Source organism: Bos taurus, chromosome 26 (assembly GCF_002263795.3).
Source record: "Bos taurus isolate L1 Dominette 01449 registration number 42190680 breed Hereford chromosome 26, ARS-UCD2.0, whole genome shotgun sequence".
Classification (NCBI taxonomy): Eukaryota; Metazoa; Chordata; class Mammalia; order Artiodactyla; family Bovidae; genus Bos; species Bos taurus.
In genome coordinates, this window is record NC_037353.1 from 8,631,775 (window position 1) to 8,651,116 (window position 19,342).

The window sequence follows — 19,342 nt, forward strand, 5'->3', positions numbered from 1 at the left end:
AAGTCTGATCACTTAAATTAAGAATACAAAATTATTATTACAAATATTCCATTACTGTCTTCTTCTATTGTAAGCTTTTAACAAGAGCCAATACTGGGTAGTTACCCGACAATATACCTACAGAAATGTATCAACATAGACTTTGTCCTTCAGGCAGGTACATACATAATAATTATTTGAATCAATCCTATCCAATTCAATAGACATTTACCAAGAGTCTGCAGTGTACCAAGCACTGAATCAATCAGTTTACTCTAGAATCTTGCAGAGGACAAAGATGTAAACAAATGGCCTTGATACAGTGTGACAAATGCTATAAATAAGGAGTCATAAAGTGTTTGGGGACCACAGATGACTAGCAATTAATTCTTAAAGGCATTCCAGGGAGAAAGAACAGCAGAATAAATGCACAGGGGTATGAAAGAGGATGCTATGCCTAATTCAGTATACCCTTATGCATGGTAATACCTTGTTTAATTGTAAAGCTATAGAGTTTACAAGTTAATTTCACATCTGTTACCTCATTTTAACTTCACAGCAACCCTGAGAGGTAGGCTCTTATTACCTGCACGGTACAAGGTATCTCAAAGAAGCAATATGGTGGCCCACTTGTCATAGAGGACCAAGGCTAAAGCTTGGGCCTTGTGACACCTTGTCCAGTGGCTTTCATAAGATCAAACCTCCACCCAGGTGAAAAAGGTGTGTACAGGATAGAAGGCTGTATAGCAGACTATCAGGAATACTCAAGAAAAGAGAGATTCCAATTCATAACTTTTCAAGCTAATTTAGGATTTTTAAAAAATCTTTTGATTTTTCTTCACAAAAAGCTTTTAAAATATTTTTACCCAAGTCATATGGTGCACAAAACTGAACATTCAATAGCTCGTTCAATATACATGTAGTTAACTCTGGCTCTGTGCCAGACACCAGGAACATAGAGATGAATGAAGCATCACCTCACCCTTGAAAAATGCTTCACCCTTGAAAAATGTGACATCTGAGCTGGCACTTAAAAGATGAGTAGGAACTTGGCAGGGGAATGACTAGAGAAAAGTCATCTGCAACAAAAGTATGGAGATAGGAAGGAAAAGATGCAGTGTGTTCAGAGACTGGATGGTCAGGGGGACCAGGGTAGAAAGGATGAGGGGAAGGAGAGAGGGAAGTTGATCTTTTCATTCAATCAAAATGAATGCATAATGTGGTTGGCATTATGTTAAACCTCAACACTAGAGTCAGGTATGTTCTCTGCCATCAAGGAACCATAATATAATATCTGCCATCAAGGAACCATAATATCTGGGGAGAAAGCAAAAGCAAAAAATTTTGGCCTACTAATTAGACTATAAACTTGAATTATTAATTTTCATTTACTTTAGGCCTCAGAAAATTGATTGAACTTTTCTCTACCAAACTGAAAAAAATAGTAATCAGAAAAGTTATTTGCATTTCAGGAATAGGAAGATGCTGTATCTTTCCTCCTCTGCCCTTTAAAATATATGCTATAAAAATATCAGGCTTGTTAAAGCAAACAAAGTACTTTGGTAAGAGATGAATATTTATAAAGATATGCAGAAAAGTGGTCATTTTAATTTTAAAAACACTTACCATTTATTTTATCTGGTCAAAAAATATTCATCTAAGTAAAGTTCAAAAGAGAGGAAGAAAGGTTTAGGTAGTTTCAAAAGAAGTGAGAATACAGCCATAAAAAGATGTTGATGTCCTTGATAATAAGCATTTCGAAACAATGACTTTAAAATAATGTCACAGCTAGAGCAAGACTCTACTTGATTCACCATGATGCAATCCCGGTACTGAGAAAAGTCAAGAGATTTGAGATCTAATCATTGTAAGTAGCAAAGTTAGTTCAAATTTCTAAAAAACTTCTGAAAAATCAATTTCCATCATGCTCAATGGTAAAGAATCTGCCTGCCATTGCAGGAGACTCAGGAGAGAGGGGTTTGATCCTTGTGTTAGGAAGGTACCCTGGAGAAGGAACTGGCAACCCCCTCCAGTATTCTTGCCTGGAAAATTCCATGAACTGAAAAGCCTGGCAGGCTACAGTCCATAGTATCCCAAAGAATCAGACACAACTGAGCACACACACATACACAGTGAATCGATAAACTGCAGATTAATACAGAATAATTATTCTCTCTTCCTGTGTAACTGAAGTATTTCTAGTGTTTCTTTCAATTCGGACATTGTGTATTTCCTGTTGTGAAAAGCCAAATGCAGAAATGAGCTCTTTAAACATTCTGAAACAGTAATAACCCATCGCAGGTTCTGTTCTCTCAGATCTGAGCTGCCCTCTTCACATGGAAGCCAAGGTCTGAACAAAGGTGACTGGCAAAGGGGTAAGTGAAGGCTGAAATCTGGCTCCCACTCAGCTCCCAACTGAAGCACACCTCCATCAGCCCAGAGAACGCAGCATCTTTATGTGCTATGCAGCAAGTCCTATGCGCCAGGTATGGCCATCTCCAACCTAAGTGTCCACCAAAGGGGAGAACAAGAACATTGTACCTCCATTCAAAGGCAGTGGTCTTGGAAATGTGTGACAACATGGGAGATCTTTGGACAAATACAATATAGTACACTGTTCAGTTCAGTCGCTCAGTCCTGTTCTGCTCTTTGAGACCCATGAACCACAGCACACCAGGCCTCCCTGTCCATCACCAACTCCCAGAGTCCACCCAAACCCATGTCCATTGAGTCAGTGATGCCATCCAACCATCTCATCCTCTGTTGTCCCCTTCTCCTCCTGCCCTCAATCTTTCCCAGCATCAGGGTCTTTTCAAATGAGTCAGCTCTTCTCATCAGGTGGCCAAAGTATTGGAGTTTCAGCTTCAACATCAGTACTTCCAATGAACAGCCAGGACTGGTCTCCTTCAGAATGGACTGGTTGGATCCCCTTGCAGTCCAAGGGACTCTCAAGAGTCTTCTCCAACACCACAGTTCAAAAGCATCAATTCTTCAGCACTCAGCTTTCTTTATAGTCCAACTCTCACATCCATACATGACCACTGGAAAAACCATAGCCTTGACTAGATGGACCTTTGTTAACAAAGTAATATCTCTGCTTTTTAATATGCTGTCTAGGTTGGTCATAGCTTTCTTTTCAAGGAGTAAGCATCTTTTAATTTCATGGCTACAGTCACCATCTGCAGTGATCTTGGAGCCCAAAAAAATAGTCAGCCACTGTTGCCACTGTTTCCCCATCTATTTCCCATGAAGTGATGGGACCAGACGCCATGATCTTAGTTATCTGAATGTTGAGCTTTAAGCCAACTTTTTCACTCTCCTCTTTCACTTTCATCAAGAGGCTCTTTAGTTCTTCTTCACTTTCTGCCATAAGGGTGGTGTCATCTGGACTCAAAAGTGTCACCCCAAAATTCATGCCTAGCAGAACCTCATAATGGGATCTTATTTGGAAACAGAATTTTTACAGATGTAAACAAGGTAAAATCATACTATCCTTGGTTGGGTCTTAAGTCCAATGACTGGTGCCCTCATAACAAGAGGAAAGCGACAGAGAGACACCCAGATATGAGGAGGTAGGAAATGTGAAGATGGAGGCACAAACTGGAGTGATGTATCTATAAGCCAAGGATAGGATTGCTGGCAGTCACCAGAAGCTAAGAGGAAGGCATGGAAGTGATTCTCCCTCAGAGCCTCCAGAAATAACCAACCTTACCGTTAGGTAGGAAGTTAGGCATGAGCAGCCAGGAGTGTCCTAGACAAAAAGGATGCAGGTTGATCTCTAAACCCCATCCCAGACACATCCAGGAGGGCTCACAGATATACTACAAAAATAACCACAGAGACTTTTCCAACTTCTACGCAGGTGCTCTCTGCACACAGTGGATACAAACTAACCTCGGGGGCTTCCTCAAGTAACCTTAGACATCTAGGAGCCCATTAAGGATTCATAAATATTCTACATATGTATATGTCTGATTATAACAGACCGAATTATGGGAAGACATGTGCAACAAAGCCTGGTGTTACATAAGTTGCAACTGTCAATCAGCCTTGAGTATATGTCCATTTGCATTTCCTTTCCTTATTGGTGGTGGATACAAGCCCTATTTTGCACAGTTCAGTTCAGTTCAGTCGCTCAGTCGTGTCTGACTCTTTGTGATCCCATGAATTGCAGCACGCCAGGCCTCCCTGTACATCACCAACTTCCAGAGTTCACTCAGACTCACGTCCATCGAGTCAGTGATGCCATCCAGCCATCTCATCCTCTGTCGTCCCCTTTTCCTCCTAGCCCCAATCCCTCCCAGAATCAGAGTCTTTTCCAATGAGTCAACTCTTCACATGAGGTAGCCAAAGTACTGGAGTTTCAGCCTCAGCATCATTCCTTCCAAAGAAATCCCAGGGCTGATCTCCTTTAGAATGGACTGGTTGGATCTCCTTGCAGTCCAAGGGACTCTCAAGAGTCTTCTCCAACACCACAGTTCAAAAGCATCAATTCTTTGGCATTCAGCCTTCTTCACAGTCCAACTCTCACATCCGTACATGACCACAGGAAAAACCATAGCTTTGACTAGACGGACCTTTGTTGGCCAAGTAATGTCTCTGCTTTTGAATATGTTATCTAGGTTGGTCATAACTTTCCTGCCAAGGAGTAAGCATCTTTTAATTTCATGGCTGCAGTCCACAGGGCACCACCAAAAGGAGGAAGAGATGGGAAGTGTAAAAAGGGGAAGTCGAGAGGGATTGCTACAATTCCTATGTCTGTTCAATAAAAGATCTGTCTGCCTGCACTGTAATTTGTCTGTTGTTTTAAACTCTTTCGTCCATCGCTCCACATCTTTGTAGGAATGAGACAAGAACTGAGGGAGAGAAATAAACTAACCCGACACTTCCAAGACCGTGACTTTAGACTTCTGGCACTTCTTGATCTGCGACAGAAAAAATTTCTGCTGTTTTAAACCAGCAGGTCTCTAGTGATTTGTTATGGAAACCCTAAGAAACTAATTCAGAGACCATACATTTTAGTGGCTTAGAGCTCTGGCATTGGACATAAGTTATTATACCTAACCTATTTGAAACTCAGTGTTCATATCTGTAACATGATAGGTAGTATCCACTACATGGCATTTGACGATTAAGAGAACAAATGTATCTGAAGTGTTTAGCACACAGACTGGTCTATGCTAAGAATGGAATAAATCTTCACTGTGATGATGCTATGTTGATTTTGACACTGCTGCTGCTGCAGTAAAGATGATGATTGAAAGGAAAAAAATTATACAAAGCTATGTGTACATATATGTATAGTTAATAAGATAAATACAATATTAAAATATATGATGCATGTGCCTGTGTGTATTCAACACATGTATATCACCCCATATAATATAAGCTTTAAATAATTAAATGAAGAAACCCTTTCCTCTTATGACAGGGACTTGAGAGCTTACAAAATACCAGTGTGCCCTCTAGTTCTCAACTCCACTGGTAGGGTGGAGCATGTGAATCTTGCTAGTAACAAATGAGCAGAAGACCACCCAAATTTTATGACATTTTGCACGAATGGCAAATGTGTACATTAAAATCTGTCATGTGTTAAGCCACTGTAATTTCAAGGTCTATGGCATCACCTGGCATTAGTTAATTCATCTCTTAACACACACCTAATCAACACATCTCTTTTTCACCTGTCTTATGTTCCTCCTTGCCCCACCCCATTACAGACAGTTGGGAAAAGGAAAGCAAAGAATGTTTCATTGTGCTATATTGGAAGGGCTATTAGGCCCAGAATTTTATGCAAAAGACAGCTTGAATGCAAAACAAGCAGATGCCATGACTACAGACCAGATTGCTCAAATTAAAGAAGGACAATGAGCCATAGCCAGAGAACAGCTTCTGAAGTCACAGGTAAACTCTGTGGCCAGTATCCTGGAGAATTGACCATCTCTACTCCAAAGAAGAGATGTCCATTCTCACTCATTTTGTGTTCTTTAAAAGTCCTGGATGGAAAAAAAAACAAAAACAAAAACTCCCAGTAATGTCAATGGAGAGATATTTGGTTTGGGTGATTCCATTAAGTTCATTAAGTTACTGCAATCAAAATTCTTGCAACCCAAATAGTTTGATTAAACAAGCAACGGTAGTAAAGCAAGAAGTGGCCGATAAGAGTATTTATTTTAATTCAGCCTAACCACCCATGGGGGGGGGAAGCATGGTGGGCTGCAGTCCATGGGGTCACGAAGAGTCGGACACGACTGAGCAACTTCATTTTCACTTTTCACTTTCCTGCATTGGAGAAGGAAATGACAACCTACTCCAGTGTTCTTGCCTGGAGAATCCCAGGGACAGCGGAGCCTGGCGGGCTGCCGTCTATGGGGTCACACAGAGTCGGACATGACTGAAGTGACTTAGCAGCAGCAGCAACCTCTGCCTCTAACTTTTAATTCGCAACACCCTACCTCACTGTCCTCTGTACTTCGGCCACATAGACCTTCTATCAACTCCTCAAACAGGCTACATGACTTTTGCACATATTTTTCTGGGTTAAATGCTCTTCTCCACCCCCACATTTTGCTGGTTAATTCTCAACCTGCCTTGGTTTTCAGTTCCACTGTCTTATCCTTGGGGACAACTGACGTCTGCATGTGTACTCAGTCATGTCTGACTCTTTGCAACCCTTTGGACAATAACCTGCCAGGCTCCTCTGTCCATTGGGATTTTCCAGGTAAGAACACTGGAGTGTGTTGCCATTTCCTCTTCCAGGGGATCTCCTGACCCAGGGATAGAACCCGTGTCTCCTGTATCTCCTGCATTGCAGCTGGATTCTTCACCCACTGAGCCATCAGGGATGCCTTTCCCAACTTCCCTGATCAAGTCAAGTTCCTTTACAGCTCTGCATACCTTCCTTTTTTAGCACTTAATGCAGTTATAATTATACATCGGTTTGTATGACTATTTGATCACCTTTGTCTCCACCAATAGACTATAAGTTCTATAAGGAACAATACCTAGGACATCGATTTTTTTCTCATTAGTGTATTCTATAGTATTAGTTCAGTTCATAACACATGTATTCTACAATATTTAATAAATAAATGAATGCATAACAATCTGTATGTGAAGGAATGTTATCATATTATACATCTACATTTGAGAAATGTACAAGTGGAGTCTCAGATTTTAAAGGATTTGCTCAAGAAGCGCAGACAAAGGTATTTGACTTCTGACTTGAGGACCTTTTACTAGAAATGAATCATTTCAAGGACTGGAAAGCACTGCCTGGCATACAGCAGGTGAGTGGTGCAGACTTTTAAGTGAAGAAATGAAAATAAAAATGAGAGTAGCAAAGAGTAAATGATGAGCTTCAACGTGGTTTTCATAGTGAATAGTCTTGGCCATGACACTGGGCAGGTTGCATCACTTCGGTAGGCCTCAGCTGAAATTTAAACTTGGTGACTTTATACTCTGTAAATCTGAGATGCTGTGCTTCCAAACTCCTCATACCTTGGGATTGATTCTATCTCACAGCAGGTACCTACATATGGTGGCTGAGTTACTTAGCAGCCCAAATTTGACTTTATGTTTTGGATCATTTTTAATGTATTCAGAGTAATTATCCCTATGCAACAAGAGGCAATTGCAAGGGCAATTACATCAAGGATAACATACAGGAGCTATAGAAACAATAGAAAGTTATTGCAGGCTGTTAAGCACAGCAGATGGAGAAGCATCATTATAACCTTGACAGTTGACCCTGGGACTTCCAGATATATTATATAGTTACATGCAAGGAAGCAAAGAACACCTGGCCCCCAAAATATCACTGAGTGTTCTTTTGGCATTGTTCAATGACTCAGAAACTAGTAAAAGGGAATCGTGAGTGATCTCATTCAGCCAAGAATTAGGTAGAAACTATAAGGGAAAAGACATCTTTTTCTAACAAATTTGGGGATTTTCCATCTAACTAGTCATACATACTGGAGAAGGTGATGGCACCCGACTCCAGTACTCTTGCCTGGCAAATCCCATGGACGGAGGAGCCTGGTAGGCTACAGTCCATTGGGTCGTTAAGAGTCGGACACGACTGAGCGATTTCACTTTCACTTTTCACTTTCATGCACTGGAGAAGGAAATGGCAACCCACTCCAGTGTTCTTGCCTGGAGAATCCCAGGGACGGGGGAGCCTGGTGGGCTGCCGTCTCTGGGGTCGCACAGAGTCGGACACGACTGAAGCGGCTTAGCAGCACCAGTCATACATACGTGTTCTTATCCTGACTGTCTCCTAACCAAATTCCCCAAAAGGTGCTCAAAATTCGAGAGGTAGCTTACCTTTCCAGATTCATCTCTCACCTACTCCCTAACCTAAGCCTATACTCTGGCCTCATAATGTATACTCATGGCCCCCTGAGAAATCCCATGGCTCCTTCAAGTCCAGTTCAAATGTCATTTCCTCTTTGAAGCCTTCCACTACGCTCCCAGGTAGAGCTCAGTACCTCTAAATTCCCAAGTGATAGCACTGACAACCGTCTGATTTATATTATGATTACTTGTCTGCCTGTCTCTGTCTCTTTCTCCAGCCCTAACCATCCCACTAGCCTGTAAGACTCTTGAAGATAGGGTCTATGTTTGATTCATAACAATATACCTCAAGAACATAATTGCATGTCTGATATTTACGAAGACTACTGCGTTAAAAGCTAGGTGGCAACTAATCAATAGATGAATTAACTGTACTCAAAGAATGAATTGTATTACATCAACCCACATAATAATGTTTATTTTATCAGGGAATTTTTAATGACCTCACTTTAACCCCAAAGAACTAACTCCAATGCTAAGAAGTTCAAGCACACCAATATTCCAGTAATGGAATTTTCATAAGAGGTACTGTGTTATTTACTTCTTACCTTTCAGTTAAAATTATTAAATTCTTTCTATGTCAGGCACAGAACTAGAGTTTTGCATGCTTTATCTCATTTAATCTTCAAATAATCCTAAGAGGTACTATTACTAGTCTCATTTTCAAACAGGATAGTTTGACGTATAAGTAGATAAATTACTTTCCTCAAGACACAGGGTTAGTAAGTGGCAGGGCTGGGGCCTGAATTCAAATCTGAAAACCTGTGTCTAAGACGGAAACATGAACTCCTTGCCACTGTGTGTTCTCCATGCAGTTAGGGCCACCCCTAGTATCTGAACTGATTAATCATAATCTTTAATGTTTCTCTTCACCTCTTATTTCTTTCAAGTTACTTAATTTTACTCACATAGAAACTTTCACCTAGATAGTTTATAATCCTCCCTGATAGATCCCTAGTTCCTTTACAAAGTTAGTATCAATATCTAAGGACTCATTTTATCCCTCAATTTTAGAGTAAGAAAACAGACACAGAGAAGTTAAGAAACTTGACCAAAGTCACACAGCTGCCAAGAATGAGAGTCCAGAATGAACCCAAGCCATTTGACCCTGGCACCCATGTGTTATCATCCACCTCCTTAGGACATTCGTGCATCAATCTGGAAGTCCACTGGACAAAGTGTCTGGGACTGTTTCCTACCCAGGCAACTCCTTAGCCAGTTCAATCACAGCAACCCAAATCACATAGGAATACAAATGACTTATTGTCAAAGAAAACAAAATCCATGTCTTTTCTTACATATAAAATGGAGCCTAAAGTCTCTGCCAAGCTGTAATTTTACCTCATCTGCTTCCATCGGGTGGTCTCGGTTCTGCTTTCATCACTAATTGGCATTGTACCGCATTAGACTTAACTTATTCCTTTTAGACGGAGAAGGAAATGGCAACCCACCACAGTACTCTTGCCTGGAAAACTCCATGGATGGAGGAGCCTGGTGGGCTGCAGTCCATGGGGTCGCAGAGTCGGACACAACTGAACAACTTCACTTTCTTTCTTGCTATAGTTCCTTTTGGAGAAGGAAATGTGAACCCACTCCAGTGTTCTTGCCTGGAGAATCCCATGGATAGAGAGGCCTGGTGGGCTGCCGTCTATGGGGTTGCAAAGAGTCGGACACGACTAAGCAACTAACACACACACACACACACACACATTCCTTTTAGAAAAACAAAGGTCAATAACCTCAAACTCATAGTCACTTGCCTGGTTGGTCAGATTGTTTTCTCATTTCCAAGAGATCACTGTCCTCTATCTATGATTCTCTTGATAAAGTAATAATAACCTCCACATGAGATCTTGATACAGTAATAACCCCTAGCATTTAGATTTATGAGTCTATCATATGTCAGACACTGTGCTTAACTCCTTCACTCAGATCCTTCATTCATATAATCCTTTTATTAGACCTAGGATGCTGAGAACCATACCCGAGGGCCCATGGCTGGATCCCAGCTCCAACTCAAACACTCAGCCAATTCTTAGCCTCTGCTGCCAATATTCTGGTCTCCTTTTCCCCTCTCTGTAATACAAAGAAATTTATCCAAACAGAATTTTTTTTTTAAAAAAGTAAACAGTACCTGATAAGACCCAGCTCTTCTCCATTCAGATCTACCATTTTCAGGAGCACCATTTCCTTGTCTGTATTTGAAGAATACCTAGTCAGCAAAATAAACAAACTTAGTGAGTTCTAGGCTAGAGCCTGGCCCTTGTGTATGACGAAGCAGAAGCTGACACAGAAAACAAAATGACTCTCAGTAAGCAAGGTTCCCTGACACCTGTAATCCTATGAACTGTATCCAGGGTCTTATTTCTTAGCTAAAGAAATGTTTGCAAATGTGACCAAAGTTAGGGGCATAGGTCAGCTAACTGGAGATGAAATATACATTTTTGAAATATTATAGGACATATATTATTTCTCATGGAAAGGATTAGTTTTTGAAATTTCTATTCATGTAAAATTTTATTGAAATCTCTTAAAAATAGCAGGGAATGTGCAAAATCAAAAGCATGCCTGACCTACAACTTCAAGTGTTCTTTTATGTCTTTTGAAGGGAAATCAGAGTATATTTTCTAAAAATCAACTTTGAAATCTATCAAAAAATATGTAGACAAATGTAAAATATCAGGTTGGACTGAGATATTATCTTATTCTGCCATAGTAACCAAGTACTTCTCTTCTGTCAAAAACCCAGTTTATCACATTAAAAAAATTTTAAATAATGGCCTTTCTTAAGTTGTCCCATTCAATTATGCCAGTTTCATGGCTTGCTCTTCATGCCAACTTCTTTATTTTTTTACCTTATCTATCTTCCTACATTCCCCTGGACTAAAATGATTTCTTCTGAATAATGTAATAAAAAGAGCTATTCATTAATTGAACAAATATGTTATGCATATTTTTATATTTTATAGATGGAGAAGCTGAGAGCCAAGAAATTAAGGTTTAAGTAAATCAATAAAGGTCACACACCTACAAAGTGATAAAGACAAGACCACAGGTGCACCTGATTTGAAAGCCTAGAGTCCTTCAAACATTCACATCCAATTCCCACAGCCAGCAAAGTGGGAAGATGCGTACACAGGTTTTTCTATGCTTCTACAGTCTCATTTCTGGTTGTCTTAGATTATAGACATGCTTTTAAATTATTTCAGCTTTAATACTCTTTCAGGCTCTCACCATATCCATCAACTAACAACACTGTTCTTAGATTTTGTTAATAGTTCCTAAAGGAAAGCACATGCATTTCATTCCGATAAGTGGACCCCTCACCTTGCTCTCTCTGACTGTGGATTCCAAAGGTAAGAAGTAGGACTTCGGTTGATCTGTGCACCATCCACAGTCCCTTTATTGATAAAGATTTTGCCTGGTTTCATATTTTTGTGTGCTATCTCAACGCTCTATGGGTTAAAAAAGAAAAAAGTTGTAAAGTTAGAAATCCTAGTGTGCATAAGAACTTAGTTGATATAAATAGAAGGGCCCTGTGGACAATTTCTTTCGTCTCCAACTTATCCCTGCTATGGGATGAAAGCTGGAGAGCCACAGGGCTGGTGTCATTCTGGGCTGGTATCCAAGATCCTATAGGAACTCTCTGTGTCATAAGAGACCTCTCCTAAGGTGCTGTAAGCTCTGCTAAACAACAGTTGCCTCTAAGTCCCCTTGCCTACCTCCACAATGCCAGTGACCATGTACTCAAAAGTTCGATTGCTAAATCCTTCACTGGCAATTACAAATGTCGTGTACTGGAAATATCCTGCTGGACCCGAGTGTGTATGAGTGCCACTCAGAATAACATTGTCTCTTCTGTACAGGGAGCCGTATTTATTCTGCAGCCTGCTCAGGACCTTGAAGAAAAAAAAAGAACAATCAGAACTAAGAAGAGGAATAACGCAGGTGCTTAGCCTGAAAAAAGCTCTGATGAGGCTAATCACTGCGCCGGACATCCCCGTCAAGAGACCTTTCACTCTGTGCTTGAGTTCATCATCTCAGGAACAACGACATCAACAATTGCAATTGCTAACATTTTATAGATTCTTGCCGTGTGCAAGCACAATGCTGGGTATTACATCATGCCATTTAAAAATCTTTATAACACCACCAAGAGGTAGGTGTTTTTAATCTTATCTTTTAGCTAAGAACATTGATGTGTCCAGAAGTAAAATAAGTTGCCCAGTGATATAACAAATAGCAGAGTCAGACTCTAGATCCAAGTCTCCCTATTGACTTAGGAATCTCACCAGTTCATTGTCCAGACACTGTTTTAAGTACTAGGGACATATGAGGTCCCTACCCTGAAAAAGTTTTTATTCTAGTGAGGGAAAGATAAACATGTAATATTATATTACAGAGTGATAAATGATAAGAAAAAATATTGCTAGGTAAGGAAAAAGAATGTGATAGGCATTAGTGAGGAAAGATCTTTCCAGAGATGTTATCTTTCATCAGAGGCTTAACCAAAGAGAGCAAGATGGTCATGGAATGCCAGAGTTGGGTGGGGCAAGCACCCTGGGAGCAGTGAACAGACAGGGGAAAAAGCCCCTTTACTGTCTCATTTCCCAAAATGAAGAACTCAGTATTCCCAGACACAAACACTTATACTTTTGGTCTGGGGAAGACCACCTGCTATGACCTGAGAACACCCCAGCAACCCTGTGGGTAGGTCCATGGGGAAAGGAATCATCATGCCATCATGAACTTGCCAGCCACTTGGTGAGCAACCATAGAAGGTGATCCTGCAGCTCAGTCAAGCTTCAAACACCTGCAGTCGCAGCCAATATCTCGAGTCAAACCTCATGATAACAAAAGTAACGATATGTGACTGTGGCTCTCACACAAGTCAGACTCACCTAACACAGGCATTCACCAAAATCCTGATTATTGTTACTTTAAGCTACTGAGTTTTCTGATGACTTGCTGCACAGCAGTAGATACCTAATTCAAAGAGTCAGTAAGTGTTCATTGAATTAGTCAATGAACATCCAAAGAAATAATAAATAATTAATGTCTTTGGAGGATATACACACATCAAGAAAACAACAGAAAATTAGTGATGTTGCCGAGTACCTATTTCTCTCTCTCTCTCTCTCTCTTTTTTTTTTTTTTTGGCTAAAATGTCTCTTTTTATTGAAATATAATCGACTTCAAAATACTGCACTAGTGCTGAATACCTATTTCTAATTTTGCTTTAATCATCTGAAATATAAAGCTTGGTATCAGTGCGGTTTGTGAAAGATGTTTTGACTTTTTTGTGTCAAAAATTATTAAAATGTTCCAGCAAAAGTGTCAATCCCAAAGCAACCTTCCTCAATGTAAGATACTATAACCTAATACCAGGGACAAAAGTGAAAACTCATTTATGTCAGAGCTGGCAAATACTGCTTATCTCGTGCAGTTAGTCCTGTTTGTGGGTGGCTACTATCAGAAGTAGTATGCTGAGAAGGATTCTGAATCCAAATCTGGGCTTAGCAAAAAACAGTACTTTTGGGGTGGGGGTGGCATGTCATGGGGCATGTAGGATCTTAGTTCACTGACCAGGGATCAAAACCAAGCCCCCTGCAATGGAAGCACAGAATCTTAACCACTGGACCACCAGGGAAGACCCCAAAGAGTGCCTTTTTTGATTAGCAGTGCTGTCCACTTCGAGTATGGTATAGGCAGTAGTATGCTGATAAACAGTTTTTCTGAAAGATAAAAGAAAACCCTTATTTGTATTATCTGCCAATTTCCATGGTGTAAATACTCTCACCATAGTGAATTTCAAGCTACCAAAAGTTTAACCACCAGTTCACAAAGTTTCTAAATAGTTAACAATCAACCCTCATGAGGTGGTACCAGCCGGTTCCAGCACACCACGGGTATGTAAGGAAGCAGCAGCAACTGGTGTGTTACCTACTGATCCTACATAAACACATCAATGTAACTTCTTCTATTTTAGGTAAAGAGCTCCACCACGCTTATTCTAGTCATGTGGTCATTGAATCAGGAAGAGATATCACAAACCATCTCGTCTCCTTAACCTCTCCATGCCTCAAATACTGATTGCTAGGTTTACCACATCCACGTAAGCAACCATACCATATCAGGAAAATGTGCAAAGGAAATTGAAAGTAATTAGACCAATACTGGGCTTCCTTGGTGGCTCAGTGATAAAGAATCTGCATTGCGGGCCAATGCAGGAGACACAGCTTTAACCCCTGATCTGGAAAGATTCCCTGGAGAAGGAAATGGCAAACCACTCCAGTATTCTTGCCAGGAGAACCCCATGGACAGTCCATGGGGTCACAAAGAGTAGGATACAACGGAGTGACTGAACAGCAATAAAGACCAACATTACAAGCCCACATTCTCCATCCCAGTAAGGTTCCATATTCTTTCTGTTTGATTCTAATTCCAGCCCAACTCTTCATCACTCTTACAAATTCTTTTACACAGTAGCTATTACTGCTTCATGAAGAAATGTCTGTAGGGAGAAGAGGAAATCATCAATGAATGGACAACATGAAAGCTTAAGCAAAGTTAAAAAGCTGATGTTCTACACTGCTATACTTAAAATGGTTTAACCAAGAAAGACCTACCAGAAACCACAGGGAGCTCTGTTCAATGTCATGTGGCAGCCTGGATGGGAGGAGAGTTTAGTAGAGAATGGATAAGTATATATGTATGGTCGAGTCGCTCTGCTGTGTACCTGAAGCTATCACAACATTGTTAACTGGCTACACCACAATATAAAATAAAAGTTTTATTAAAAATAGAAGCTGAAATTTTTACAATTCTGTAACCAAGGCAAGAAGATCGTGGAAAAGAAAGAACTGCCAGTCAACTTTAAAGCTCTAATGTCCCACCCATTTTTATTTCTAATGAACTATAACAGGATTTTTAGAATTAAGTACATTAAGTACATTCTATGCAAGAATCAAGCTCTTAAAAACATAGAAATTATGAATCTTGAATTTTAAAATGAAAAGACTACAAACAGCTCACAGAAATCTTCTCCTAAACTATAGTCTCTGAGATGAAGTCAGACATGTGAGACTTCTGGAAAAAAGAAAAAAATTAAAGACTCCATCATCTAATAACAATGCCTGCCAATAACCATTATAAGTAGCATGTTTCCTACTTCATGAAAAGAGGGGTATTTTTATCATAGACCTATAAAGTTATATTAATGTCTATAGCTCAATTGACTTCAGTTTCCATTCCATTTCCTATTGCTGACACTCTTGGAAACGTGACATAGAAAGAGCTAGAAAAGTCATTCTGTTTTCCTGTCCAGCATCACTGCTTGGAGATCTTTTCTTTAATCTTTTCTCCGTGCTGAAAATGTTATCACTCTTAAAGGTGAGACTGAGAACCTGACTAAAACTGGGTGTTATAATAAACTTAATGGCACTAGTCTAGTTAGATTTATTTTTCACACTTTCCCCTTGGATTAACTTGGGATAAGTAAGTGGGTTCATTTCAAAGTCTTTCTTCTGGGTCTCAAATTGCAGGGGGGAAGTAAACATTGGAAGAGATGGTTAAATGGTGCTAACTATTGACTGGATAGTGGTCTCTAACCCAACACATTAAATCCCCATCCCCTCCATACTGTACCCCCAAAGGTAGAGTGTGGAGAGGACAGAAGTTCAAAGTCTTATTTCCACTAATGACCCCACCATTTCCCAATCAGAACCGTTTTTGATTCTTCAGAAAAAACATTATAGTGCAGTGGTAATGACCATACTCTCGAGCAGGAAGACATCAGTGTTTGAATCCCAGTTCTGATGGTTCCTAGCTGTGTAGCCTTGGACAAGTTACTTGGTCCCCCAACACTCAGTTTCCCAATCTGTCAAATGACAGAATAATAGTATGTCCCTCATACAGTCTTTTTGAGGATTAAATGAATTCATATATATGGAGCACTTAGAACAATACCTGATTTATCACAGGAACTATGTTAAGTGTTAGTTCTTATGCCAACTCATCCCCAAATCACATTAACATTTGACTTTCTAGCACCATATAGTCTCACTGCTGTCCCCCTGGCTTAAGACTTTTCTGCCAGCATTACACAATACAGGGGGGAATTGCCAGGAAAAGTGGGAATCCTTCCTGCAGTGCTAGTTTCCCTTTCCAGTTCTTTTAGCCTTCTAACACCTTGTGAAATCTCCCCATTCCTTATCCCCTGTTTGAAATGCCTGGTGTGGTAACTGTTTTCCCAACTGAACTCTCATCGGTAGAGCCTTGATGTTAATTTAAGGACTCTCCCGATGTGTGTCTTCACCTCTAGCTCTGGTCTATTTCAACCCACCTCAAACATCACTGTCTGATTAATCATCCTAAAGCAGAATTGTGTTTGCATCACTTCCTTGCAAAAGTTTCCTAAGAATCTCCATCACCTAGAATCATTAACAACCAAGCATTCCAGAGACCTACAAATTATGACCAACATATCTTCCAGGCATATCTCCATTTGCATTTCTCCCTGTGTTTCTGTGTATATGATTTGTACATGTACAAATCAAGCTGTCCCCTTGAGTTGATAGCTCTCTCCCCCAAATCAACCAATTCTACTCTTTCAGGGGCTTCCCAGGTGGTCCAGGGCCTAAGACTCCATGCTCCCAATGCAGGGGGCCTGGGTTCAATTCCTGATCAGGAAACTAGATCTCACATGCTGCAAGTAAGACCCGGTGCAGCCAAACAAATAAATAACAACAAATATTAAATAAATAAAACTCTACCCATTCAAGTGTCATTTCCACTGCTCTTTTGAGTTACTCACTGTAAGGGAGGCCAGTTGCTCTGTCATGAGGATATGGACAATGAGGAAACGGTCAGTAGCCACAAGAGTGGATCATCCTGAAAGTGGACCTTTTAGCCTGCTTGAACCTTCAGATGACTGCAGCCTTTGCCAACACCTTGACTGCCAACTACCCTAATTCAGAACCACCTAGCTAAGCCAGCTCTGAATTCCTCATCCACAGAATGATGAGATAAAACAACAGATGTTCATTAAGTCCCTATTTGGGAGGAGCTATTTATTATTCATGAATAGATAACTATAATAAACCATTGTCCTTTATTCCAATAAATTAAAATTAGTTGTGTATTTCTGGTACAGTCCTTCCTTTAATCCCCCGACTAGGTAGTGAGTTCGTCAACATGGCTTATGATTCATTTAGCTGTGTGCCCCCTGAAGTGACCAACAAAGTGCCTTGCAAAAAGTCAGTGCTCTCCAAGATAATAGAATGACCTCCTTTTAAGAATGTAGGCTCTGGTACCAGGCATATATATGTGTTCAGAATTCAGCTCTACCACTTGCTAACTGCATGAACTTTGGAAAGTTACTCAACCTTCTCTGACTCAGTCTCTTTATCTATAAATTGGGGATAACAACAGATCCACCTCATAGTTGTGGTAAGTGCAGGGCTTGGAAAATCACTGCATTCTCTGCTCAGCATGTTTCCACAGATGTGAGAGGCTCCCATCCTACTCCCCATAAGTGGGTGACAATGGAGACATGTTTTTAAGCTCTCTCGTCACCCCTCTTCCTGGCTCCTTCACACAGCCCTTTCACACAAGAGGAGCAACTGTTTATTTGGTGAGGTTAATAGAACATGACACTGAATAGTGGATATTTGATGGCCATCATTCTGGATGTTCTAGACTCTCCTCTTTCTCACATTTGTGAATATGTGAGAAGACACTGAGAGTATACTTTCTTTCTGTGTCCTGATCCGTGGAGAAAATACAGTTGGATCAGGGTCTAGAAATTGGCTGAAAGACAGACTTGGAAGTCCATCTGTCTATCACCATTTCTCTCTCCTTCCTTTGCCCCTTGCATCTTACGAGCTGCCTGCCCAGGGCTCCCAGGTACCTTGCTGCTGAGCTCATCTTTCCCACAGTGGGGTAACATGATCTAAATTGGGGGAAAATCACAGGCCCTGCGATATTCTACAATACAGTTTAGAGATTAAGAGAGCTAATGTTGTATTCTTCTAAATTTTATTATGGACATTTTCAAACATGGGCACATCAGAATAGTACAATGTGCCTTTCACCCAGCTTCAGCAATTTATGGCCAATTTCATCTCAGAGTTGCATTTGAATTCTCTTTCATTCCTTGCAACTATTTTCAATTGTCTAAAACCTTGAGGGAAGGGTTAATAATTAATTGGCACTCTCAGACTTCTAACAAGGAAGATTAAATTACAGTGTACAGGAAAGTAACCTGGGACATAATAAGCTTGTGAAATATATTGGCATTAATGATGATGACAAGCCATCAGCAGTATGGAAAGCAAGTTCTGACCAAGCTGACTTACAATGGAATAATGAGGCTCATCCTCCTCACTTGATTATCAGCTGGATTGTCAAGAGCTTATAACCCTGAGGATAGTGGAAATTCACTGGGTGAGAAACCCAGGAGAGCTTAGATACTTAGTTAAATTCACCTGCAGGCTTTACCTTTAAACCACGGCAACTCTTTCTCACTTACCTCCAGCCTGAGTCGCTGGGATACCATGCCTATGTCGATGCTGACAAACACTATGCGATTGGACCCATCCGGCTCCGCCATGATGAACGCACGACTGTACAACCTCGTGAGGATGCCCCGTGCATACTGGCCAGTTTTGGCGTAGCCCATCTAAAGAGGAAGAGAGCATCAGACCACCCTTCACTTCTTCTCATTCCCCTGCTACCAGAAGCCAGGCACAAACACACAAGAGACTACGTAGGCAAAGCAAAGCAATCCATGTGACACTGTGGCTCTGAGTGAGACAGGATATGTGTTTTCAAGAGTAAAGCCAACATCACACTCACAAGAAAAGTCTTTACTGTTCTGTGTAGATAGAAGCAAAGCAATGGCCGGGTTGGAAGAAGTTATTCGCTGGCCTGTGGGCAAGGCAGGAGCTGGTGTGACTTGGGAATTGTGTTATAATGCTGGAGACCTTTCAGGGTTTTTCTGTTCTTT

General features: G+C 40.6%; 1 protein-coding gene across 3 annotated transcripts in view; it reads right to left on the reverse strand.

The window, feature by feature from the left end:
- The window catches only part of ASAH2 (N-acylsphingosine amidohydrolase 2), a 64,645-nt gene that overhangs the window by 36,700 nt on the left and 8,603 nt on the right, over nucleotides 1-19,342 (reverse strand). For all 3 annotated transcript variants that reach the window (XM_015460595.3, XM_059881972.1, XM_059881971.1), the window contains 4 exons: nucleotides 18,866-19,015; nucleotides 12,057-12,233; nucleotides 11,662-11,789; nucleotides 10,469-10,546 (listed from right to left, as the gene is read on the reverse strand). In XM_015460595.3, the coding sequence (XP_015316081.1) occupies nucleotides 10,469-10,546; nucleotides 11,662-11,789; nucleotides 12,057-12,233; nucleotides 18,866-19,015 (533 nt within the window). The remainder of the gene's footprint in view (nucleotides 1-10,468; nucleotides 10,547-11,661; nucleotides 11,790-12,056; nucleotides 12,234-18,865; nucleotides 19,016-19,342) is intronic.